General features: G+C 41.1%; 1 protein-coding gene across 1 annotated transcript; it reads left to right on the forward strand.

Moving 5' to 3' along the window:
• The first annotated feature begins 421 nt into the window (after positions 1-421).
• On the forward strand, positions 422-10,394 carry stx19 (syntaxin 19). The gene is made up of 5 exons (XM_053878054.1): positions 422-546; positions 5,495-5,757; positions 5,832-6,068; positions 7,420-7,632; positions 9,084-10,394. The coding sequence occupies exons 2-5, from the start codon at positions 5,539-5,541 to the stop codon at positions 9,318-9,320; spliced, it is 906 nt and encodes a 301-aa protein (XP_053734029.1). The 5' UTR covers positions 422-546; positions 5,495-5,538; the 3' UTR covers positions 9,321-10,394.
• The last annotated feature ends 329 nt before the right edge of the window (positions 10,395-10,723 follow it).

Consider the following 10,723-nt stretch of genomic DNA (forward strand, 5'->3'; position numbering starts at 1 on the left):
AGTGGATTTTCTGGTGTTAAAGAAATACAATACTTTCAGAGCAGGGGGCGGGGGGAGGCAGGGTGGGGAGACTCACCCGCAGCCCCCAGACACTTCATACACAAAACATTGTTCGTCAGAAAAGCCTTTGACCTGCTCGACACCAACTGTTGTTCGGCTTCAGCGATGTACACAATAGATCTCTATTTGCTCTGCTCTGTTTACCTGCGCAGAAACAAGCTCCAGGGGAGGATTTGTGAGATCCACACAGTCTTCCCTTTTCATTTGCTTAATCACGTCATCCTTCATTTCTTTAGATAAGCAAATACCTCTCCAGCCATGGGTCTCCCATTGGCTCCAGATCCAGGCCTCCCGCAGGAAAGAGAGGGAGGTGCTTGGGATCCGCCTGCTCCACTTCCTCTAAAGTTTTCTCACTAGTTGCTGCCACTGTGGATGACAACACCACTGGGACTAAGCTGATGAACAGCAGCAGAAGATGGGTTCATGTCGTGTCTTTAGTCGGACCTGGATATCTCCGCTTACAGGAGCTGTGGAATACTAGCACAAGTAAGTCGTACTTCTCTGATACTTCTTTCTTTATTACAGTGTATTTGGGTTTGACAGATGATCACATGACTGGAGAACAGGTGTTGTTTAACATGGACAGTGAATTCATTTTATGAGTGGTTGCCACTTGTTTCTTCACCACTGAAGACACTGTCAATTCATTTGAAGTAAAAAGTGAGTCAATAAAGTTCAGCTTTTTTATTTGTGTTAATCCATCCATTTGATCCACTGCCTCATACACACGAAATTCCCTTCGTTTTTATAAACCACACCCAAAAATATCGATCCAAGTTTTCAATCAGGCCCATGGGAAGCTAACGTTTTAGCATGCTAGTCTGAGATGATGAACAATGAACAGAAGGGAAAAATTTATAACAAGTTTTTGGCTTGGTTAAATTGATATTAATTTTGAGAATCTGAAACGTGAAGCAAACAAAATGCAACGTTAGTCGTGTAATAGCTTTTCATGTCAATCGTGAATTGATATCTTTGGCGCCAACACTTGAAGCACAAGATAGCTATTTTTTTTTTCTTGCTGAAGAGGAAACAGTGCAGACTAGTGGACGGAGGCCATTGCTTTGTTCGTCGCAATTCAGACCACAGACTTTCGGTTTACAACATCAATGTAGGGCTGGGTCAAGGTCTTGGTTGCATCCACACAGCCGGGATGAGACAACAGTAAATAGAGAAAAATAATAGACACTCTACCTGGGGAACAACCGGAGAAAAGGGAAACCATTATGTAGTGAATTCCAGAAAAAAAAAAAAAAAAAAAAAAAAAAAAAAAAATATATATATATATATATATATATATATATATATATATATATATATATATATATATATATATTTTTTTTTTTTCGTGGTGATGGTGGTTTCCATTGCAGTCTTCACAGAATTTGTGTCATGGTGGAGAGGTTTAAAGGAAAACCCATCTATCCGTCAGACAATGTGCCTTCAGAAGCACAAATTCTGGTGAAACTCGTGAATTTATTCATGAATAATGGGTGAATTACTTCCACATAATCTGCAAGTTTGTAGATGCTAAAAGTTGAATTATGGTATCATTGAATTGTGAAACAGGGCGGACAAATCCTGTTCCACTTTCTCTCAGCCGAACACCCAAGAATGTTTGTCGAAATCCTTTCAACAATTCTTGTAATCAGCTCTTCTGGGTCAGTGGTAACACCGGAGCGACGGAGGAGGAGGAGGTGGAGACAGGAGGGAGTCAGTTCAACAAGCCACACGATGTAAAAGTAAAAACCAAGGAGAGAAGGAGCGCAGTAAAGTCCCTTTGCGAAATGTGAATCCAAATTGGAGTAAACCTTGAAAATAATCAGTGGTTTTACATTCTTCCAGCTCCGATAACCTTGCAACAGTTATTACACCCTTCTCTTCAGAGAACATTGCGTTCATTTTATGTCTGCAGGCTTCAAACACCACCTTGATTTATAATAGACTTATTTGAGGAAAATTAAGATGAAATGTAGAAGCACAAAAAAAAAAAAAAATCAGCTTTATCAATCAAGGAAAAAAAAAAAAAGATGACCCTGAAAGATTCTCGCCAAGACTTCAAGAGACTGCGGCAAATTGGATTTTATCTTTGATCTATTTGTTATTTTAAATGTTCCCCTTCCTTATTTTACAGTATTTTTTTTTTCGCCATGTACGATGATCCATTAGCTCAGTAGTGGCCTGGCTGCATTCCCAGCATCTCTCAGGCAATCTCCTCCAGATAGGCCACAACGCCTCCTCTCCCCATGACCTGGAAGACCAGGAATAACATGGAGACCGGAAAAAAAAAAACAGACATAAATCAGCTTTCTGAATCAAACATGGGGAGCAAGACGTTTTGTTATTGTATTTATACAGTTCATGAACACACAATTCAAATGATCTTGTTCATCACCTAGCATTCGTTCAGTCCGCCTATCGGACTCTGACACGAGGACCAAGATTCCATTTTCTTACCTGGAATTGCGTCGCCGACATCTGACCTGAACATCATTTAATCTCAGACTACCCGTGTTTGCCTTGCCTCGCCCTGAACCCAGCCGTCGCCTTGGAAAAACCCAGCTAGCGCCATCACCGCAGACATGTTTGCCAGGCCCATACTGTATGATCAAAAATAGAATGGTATGTTTTCACTCCGAAACTTGTAGAAAAACTATGATAATAAAAAACAAATACAAAAATTGGCCTCACCCATGACTCCATTATGTCATGATATTTCCTGCTTTGGCGAAATGATAGAGATAAAAAGCGTTTCGTCCTTGCTGTTCTCAGTCTTCACCTCCAATTTACAGAGTGAAATTAACAAGGGGATAAAGCAATCAGATTTTGGCTCACATAGTGAATATCAACAAGGCTGCTTAGCCCACAGTTATTTCAAATCAGACTTGTAAAAAAAAAAAGTTTAGCAAATGGATTTTAAAATGGGCTTGGTGCTCAGTAAAGGGCACCAGTGTCAAGTTCTTGAGGCAAATTGTTCGTAAAGAAGCACTAAGAAAACATTTATTTTCAATATATTTTGTGTTAAAAATGTACAATTTTAGAGATTAAACCTTCTGTCGTTGTATATTTCCATTTTTGAAAACTCTCCTTCATAGTGTTTTGTCCAGAACAACACAATCACGCAATGCTGGGCCAATGTTTTTGTTAGAAAGGTACTCGCACCCTTCAGGATCAGAATCAGAATCAACTTTACTGCCATGGTCAGTGGGGATCCCACCATGCAGGAAAGTGCTTTGGTTTAAAGCGCTGCCATGACTAAAAATAAAATAAAATAAAATAAAATAAAATAAAATAAAATAAAATAAAATTGAACAGTCTGACGGCCTTCACAGTCAACAGCTTGGTTACCAAGAAGCCAACTATCTAGAGGGAACTTTAAAAGTCCATGTCGCTTCGTCTCAAATCCAACCTACTTGATGTCTTCCATCTCGCTTATCAAAGGAATTCCAAAAATCCCGTCTCGTCGGCAGCAGCCCGTCCTTTTGTCGAAGTGAACTACGTTTAATGCTGCTCAAAAACATTTATGTTGTGAGACTCATCAGAGTTGCGCAAGCTGCTTTGGTTTTCTTCTGAAATTATTCTCTTGGGAAGTCGAGCAGATAAACAGTCCTTTCATCACGATCGTCTCGCCCGTTCCTTCTTATCAGGGAAGTTTCTTTAAACAAACAGAAGGCAACATTTCTCTTCATTCTGCGGCAACACGTATCAAAACAGACGTTCAAGTCTTCAGCTCATCTGCATTGATTTTAAACCTGAGTTCATAAGTGGAACAGAGGCGGCGTTTCCTCCAGCGTTAATGGTGAATATTAATTTTACATTGAGCGCGATGATGCTCTTCCAGGAGCAGGTGACTCACTCCGGTCTAAAGGCTGCGGTGCATTTAATCACATCCTATGAGATCGGTGTGAGTGCGTGTGGAACAATGCTGTAATTACTCTGATATCATGAACATGTGTAATTACCCTGCCTCTGAGAGAGAGTTGTTTTTAATGCCTCCGTCTAGGAAGCTCTTAATCTGAAAGCTTGCAAACAGATTGGAGTTAAATTCTCCGGACCAGTAGAGAATGATACCAGCTGCAGACTCGTATTTCTGTGCTGTTCTGGAGGATTAAATACCATTCGCTCTTCAGTCTGTCAACATTGCTGTTGTTGACAGCCGACCAGACTATGGACATGGTGACTGAAGTCCTTGAACCTTTGCAGTAAACTGGACAATTTCCTGTTTTATATGATTAACAAACATTCCTCCCCCCTTTCTTCATGTGGTCCTTCTCATTTAGTGAAATGTAAACAGGCTTGAGAAACATTCTTTGACTTCATCTTGCATAAGGCTCTGAACCATTGACCTACATTGGTCCGAGTACACATTCTTGTGTACTCGTGTATATACAGTACTTAGTGTCTTGCGGATAGTGAACATTAACTGCTAACTTTGCAGAGGTGAGACATGCAGCGTTTCCACTTAGATTGTGTTTCTTAGCTGCAGAATACACATGGCATTTGCTAAAAATAAACGGAAAAAAGAAATGCATTCTTGGTTACTATGTTCACAAGACAATACAATGCACTGACCTGGGTTTATAGTAGACATTATAAAAGTGTTTTTAACATCTACTACGACAAGGTTTATAAAGTATTCCATGTCAAATTGACATGTTTCTGGAATCACAAAGCTCAGTATAGGTCCAATACCTTACTAAAAATATCAGGAAACCAATAGCTCTCACCACAAAATTCAATGCTTTTTATAGGGATAAGACTTTCATAAATTCATTTACATAGAAGGAGTAGAAGAAAACCATTAATCCATGCGATAAACACAGATGTATTACGCAGGGAATATTTTCCTGTGCACCAGTTGCAGGTGCGTTGCATTATATCTGCTGTCACAACCAAAACATCCATGATGAAGGAGGCCAAATGAGTTTGTGCTGATGAAAATCTAAGTTTAAAAAGACGTCGAGATAGAAGATAAAATTGTGGATCTGAGCAAAGGCTCAGGACTGGAGCATGTCCACCCTCATGTTCATCCTCACATGTGCAGTTTTAATTGAAAATGGATAAAAAATGCGATTAATAATGTCTTCTTTAATTCATATTGATTTATATATTAATAACCCATAGTAATAACACTCTATTCTCTTTACAAATGCAGGAAGTTGTTACACTTGTTTTAAGAAGTCACACCATTAAAAACCTAGGGAATGTCTTCCACAAATCCTTATGAATGCATTAAAATGTCTTATGAACGTATGCATGACACATATAGATGACACCTACAGGTAAAGTGTGACTGGAACTTCTGCAAGTTGTTCATTACCAGACTTCTCTTGGGTTCTAATGAGGATGCACCGGATTAAAAACGTCCTTCACTGTGGGTGGTAGATGGCGAGAAATACTTTACTCCTTATTAATTCGCCGACTCTGTCATCAGATTGACAGGATCCAAATGCAGAGCGGTCAGCAAACTCCTCCACAATGAGAGACCGGTTGGGAGAGCTCCGGGAGATTGCGGCGGAGTGCTGTGATGCAGCGAGTGAGAATGTCAGTCCGTCCACGGAGGAGGGGGAGAGTGATAACTCCGCCGTGGAGGTCATCACACCGCAGGCTGTGCTGTTTGAGGCCGAGCCAGTCATTGATAATTTCCTGTCTGAGATCCAACAAATCCGAGATGATATCACGGTGCTGGAGTTGGAGGTGACGCTCATTTATTTACTTTTGTGGGGATGCTCTTTTTTTTTTTTGTTGGTGACTGACTCTTGTGTACACAGGTTCTCAATTTCAGCCAGCAGCAGAAGACGCTGGTTGCAACCATGCGGCGCTTCAGCGTGATGAAGAAGGAGAGCAGCATCACTCGAGACATCAAGCTTCAGGCCGAAAGTCTGCACAGACGTCTTGAAGCTCTTTCAAAGCTGGTTCAGAAGAGCGAAGAACAGTTGGGGCCTGACTCTGTTACAACCAGAATACAACGCTCCCAACATGCAGTCATGCACCGCCGATTTTATCAGGTAGATAACACAGCTCAGCCTTTGCATGGACTCATGGGTCACAACCCGGTGAAAGTAAAATCTATCACCAACTCTCTATTGAGCATGAAACTCAGAAACTTTTCAGTGATATTTACTCCACTTCATAACCTGATTTTTTCCTCTCATCCTGGTAGATACGATATTTACATGGAGGAGCTCAAATTATTGAGATACAATGTTAAATAAAATGATCAGGATACATAAATAAATACATTTTAAATGAGTGAGTTTTGAGTAACATTACCATGATGTAAAATACAATAATAATAACAATAACAGAATAATTATAAATAACACAAATTATAACAAATAAGATGAATATAATTTAAAAGAAATAAATGCATTAAACTTGGCAAAGACAAATGGCACAAAAAAGCTGGGAAAGTAGTAATTCAGCAATATTTAAATAAATAAATAAATAATTTAAAAAAAATGGTGCAGGCATTTACATGTCACTTTGACTTCAGTGACACAATTGTAAAAAACATAAATATCTGATATAAATAATTGAATAACTATATTTAAAATAAATCCAAACAAGACAAAAACTGAAAAAGAAAAAAAAAAGTTACAGGCAAATAAATGAATTGCCTACTTCATAAAAAAAAAGTAAAAATCTATGTTTTCAAAATCGCAGGGTTGTTGGATAGTTTTTGATATATACAGTATATATATATATATATATATATATATATATATATATAGAGAGAGAGAGAGAGAGAGAGAGAGAGACAGAGAGAGTGGCTGCAGGAAAATCCTGACATTATGAAAAGATAGAGTACTTTCTGAGTACCTAATTCCGCAGTACCAATCTTTACAATCTCTGACATTACATTGCCAGCGTCATGTATTCTCCAGCACATATTCTATGTTATGTTTACTCAGTATCAAGCGGCATTGTCGCTCAGTAATAAGTGGTAGTCTTTCATAAACACAGTGTATTACACAGCTCCGTGAAGACAACCCCTCTTTTATGTTCATACTTGTCAGTACTTTAGGGGAAGAGATTCAGCTGTGCTTTTCCAGAGAAATGTATCAGCTGAATGTTTTGTATTCCCATCATCTCCGTGTAACCTCTCGCTCAGAGATCTCACTGAATAATTCAAAGTGTAGAAAGACTTTTAGCGTGTTAAAATGTGGACTGGGTCCATAATATTTTGCATCATTCCTTATCTTCATAAACCGTCGTAACATTCCAGAGCAGACACCAGCGATGCTCCACAGGGTCATGAACCCATGTGTTTCTCCAAAGGTGATGCAATTTCCCTGTTTTTTTCTCGCTGCATATCCAATTAATTTTGTCTTTTCTCTCCTCCGTAATAATCCTCAGGTTATGCGACAGTATAATGAAGGTCTGCTGATCAAGCAGGAGCGCTGTAAGCATTTCATTATCCGGCAACTGGAGGTGTCGGGGAGGGAGGTGACAGAGGAGGAGGTGAATGAAATGGTGGCCACAGGAAAATGGGAGGTCTTCAATGAGAACCTGTTAAACGACGCCAGGATAACACGGTCACAACTTTCGGAAATCGAACAGCGACACAAGGCAAGTTAAGGACCTTGACAAGGCAAACGCAGGAGATTTGCATCTGTTGCAACATATTGTCACTCCGACTGTTGTGTACCGCGGTGATGCAAACACTGTGAGTCATTATGGTCACATAAGGTACGATATGTTTGCCAAGTGACATCACATTAAGGCAACAATGTGTGTCCTCGTCCTAACACCAACAACGCTCTTGGAACATCACTCAGTTGTAAACGCTGTCTGCAAGGTGTAATGTGGAAGGCTGCGGCAACAAAGTCTGTTAATACGTCGCGCATTCGGAGTAACTTATTCCAAGATGAATCCATTTTACTTTCGTAGCATCTACATAACCCATTCCTACTCCCTGCATTGATGTTGGGAAAGTTGGCTTTTGTGGTGGGAATGCCCTATAGGGAGGGTGACTGGGGTAGGTGGGTTCAGGGAGACTCTCTTCGCTGAATCACATTGGATGTCAGATGCTGTTTACTCCATAAGCTCCGACGTGGCTCTCCTCTGAAGTGCGCTACAGAAAGTTACCATGACATGAACGCATAGCGTTTCACTGGCTTTTACAAGCCAATGACATGTTGCTACACATAGGATAAACTGAGCACCAAACACAGTTGCTGACTGTAGAATGGGAGGAGCGCCACCCTAACCCCACCCGTGTCTTTTTTGTACTGCATGTGTCGCACTGCCACATGAGCCAGAACATGTACATCAATTGAAAACCTGATGCATCAGCACGCAATGCTGAAAGCCGTTTCAGTGGAGACTCAAGGTTCAAATCCCAATAGTGACCTTGGCATTTCGGGCCGTTTATAAAAGTAGCTATAATGTCACGCATGCGATCATGATGGGCATGTGATCTGGCCAGCACATTATCACTCCTAATACGTCAAACATGAGTATTTTTAACTAGACATGAGCATCCCAGCCTGGCGAAGAAGTCATTTGCCATTTTCACATATTCCGCCTACTCATGCTAAACCGAAGAAGCCCCTCATTCTCGACCCCAGCATTCACACACCCACTTTTCATTGAAACACCGAAGCATTAACATGCAACACGGAAGGCTGACTTCTGCGTCAGAAGTCCACTTGCCGAAAGTCAATATGTCAGAGCCAACTAGCTTGATACTAGCGTGACTTGGACAATGTACTCGAGTTACTTTGTTTTGGCATCTGGTTGAGTAAAGAGCAACATGTCGAATACATTTGGATAAATGTACGGCAAAAGGGAACTCAATAGAAGTGTGAATTCACTTCACACTTCAGACAATGGACACATAACAGTAGTGATGGGCTGTTGAGTCTTCAAAATTCTCGAACAGAGAGTGCCATCTAGTGGGCTCTGAAAATGAGGGCACTGTTTCATGAAGCCTCATGAGCCCATCACTACACAGCAGTTATGAAGCTGCACTCTGTTGAGTTAAGATTGCTGACCCTCATTGCGTTGTCCACGGACAGGAGCTGCTGAGCTTGGAGAGCAACATGAAGGAGCTCAAGGACCTCTTCATGGACATTTTCATGCTGGTGGACGAGCAAGGAGCCTACATAGAGCACATCCAGACCAACGTTGAGCGGACCCAAAACTATGTGGAGGCTTCAAACGAGAAGTTCAAGCTGGCGGTCAGGTATAAGAAGAAGAACCCGCTGCGGCAGTTGTGCTGCTGCTGTTGTCCACCCTGGAGGTGCTGCTTGTAAAAAAAAAGACTGCGGAGAGGATGCAACGGAAATGTATTTCTGATGGCAACTTCATTTCAAATGCCAAACGTCTCAATTATTTGTTGGAAGTGAGCAACATTGGATTCCAGCAGCTTTAAATAGAAGGTTATGGAGCTGCGGTTTAGCTGCTGCGCGGAGTGAAGACAGGTTCAGCAGAGCATGGAAAACAATTAGGAGGAAAAGGCCAGAATCGGTATTTGAAGCACTTGTTCCTTTCAGGGCTGTGTGAAGTGGCTGCTATTGGAAGAGACAGTTCACTGAATGTAACTGGCCAACACCGCTGCTTATTGGAGACCTTCACTGTCATCTGACAGAGGTCTCGAACAATTTGAGACCACTACCTCTGGAACTGCCACCAGCAGATCACTGAGATTGATTTTCTTCTTCTTTTTTTTAACTCCTTCAAAATGTCCCCTCAATCCTCCTGCGTGACATGAACTGAAGTTAGCCATCCTACGAGGTACGTGCACTTTTAAAGCACCTTTTTTTTTTTTTTAGACACAAATAACTCCATTTACAACACACTGAGTCCCACTTTATTTTGATGTGTTTTTGTTGTTATGTAAGTAGATCAACTGAGTGCTACCGATGATATGATGCATCCATGTGCAGCTTATAGGTAGATGCTAAACCAATGATGATCCACGCAACAGAAAAGTGATGGGCTGATGAGGCATCGGGAAACACTGTCCATATAGTCTGTACTCAGTAGGTGACGCTCTTGGTTTAAAAAAGATGAGAGGTTTGACTGAAATGGTTGTTCAAATCCAATGACTTCAGAGAAGAGAGTGCCATCTAGTGGGGTTTGAAAATGAGGACACTGTTTCATGAAGCCTCACGAACCCATCACTGACCCGATTTAGTTTGTGAGCTGTGATCTTTTTCAATAACATTTGAAATAAAAAAAATATTGTCACTCTGTTTCTTAACTTCCCACAGATCAATGCTTATTTTTTCCTGCTCCTCTATGTTTTGGCACCCATACATTCGACATATTTACATATACAGTGGTGCCTCGGTTTTTGAACATCTTGGACTTTGAACAAATCGGAGTTTGAACAAAAATTTTGAGATTTTTTTGCTTCTGATTTCAAACGAAAATCCAGAACTCGAACGCCGATCAGCTGACACATGACGCGCTTTGTTATTGTGTAAAACCTTTCCTGACTCCGCACTGGACCGTGGTAGAGTGTCACAGGGGAGGTGCTCGCTCTCCACACCTCCACTCCAGGGTTTGATGTCCTGTTGTGGGCTGGAGCTGGGACAGGGATGAGGCGAGTCTGGGACAGAGCGTGACTTGGTTTATGACTTTGTCACAGCCAAACTGCACAGAAGCGCACATTCAGAGCTGGACACGCACCGGGCACCTCTTCACTTCTGGA

This window comes from Synchiropus splendidus, chromosome 10 (genome assembly GCF_027744825.2).
Source record: "Synchiropus splendidus isolate RoL2022-P1 chromosome 10, RoL_Sspl_1.0, whole genome shotgun sequence".
Lineage (NCBI taxonomy): Eukaryota > Metazoa > Chordata > Actinopteri > Syngnathiformes > Callionymidae > Synchiropus > Synchiropus splendidus.

Coding starts and splice junctions, on each gene's coding strand:
- stx19 (XM_053878054.1), top strand. CDS start 5,539: ATGAGAGACCGGTTGGGAGAGCTCCGGGAGATTGCGGCGGAGTGCTGT. Junction 5,758..5,831: donor TCACGGTGCTGGAGTTGGAG/GTGACGCTCATT, acceptor TTGTGTACACAG/GTTCTCAATTTCAGCCAGCA. Junction 6,069..7,419: donor TGCACCGCCGATTTTATCAG/GTAGATAACACA, acceptor AATAATCCTCAG/GTTATGCGACAGTATAATGA.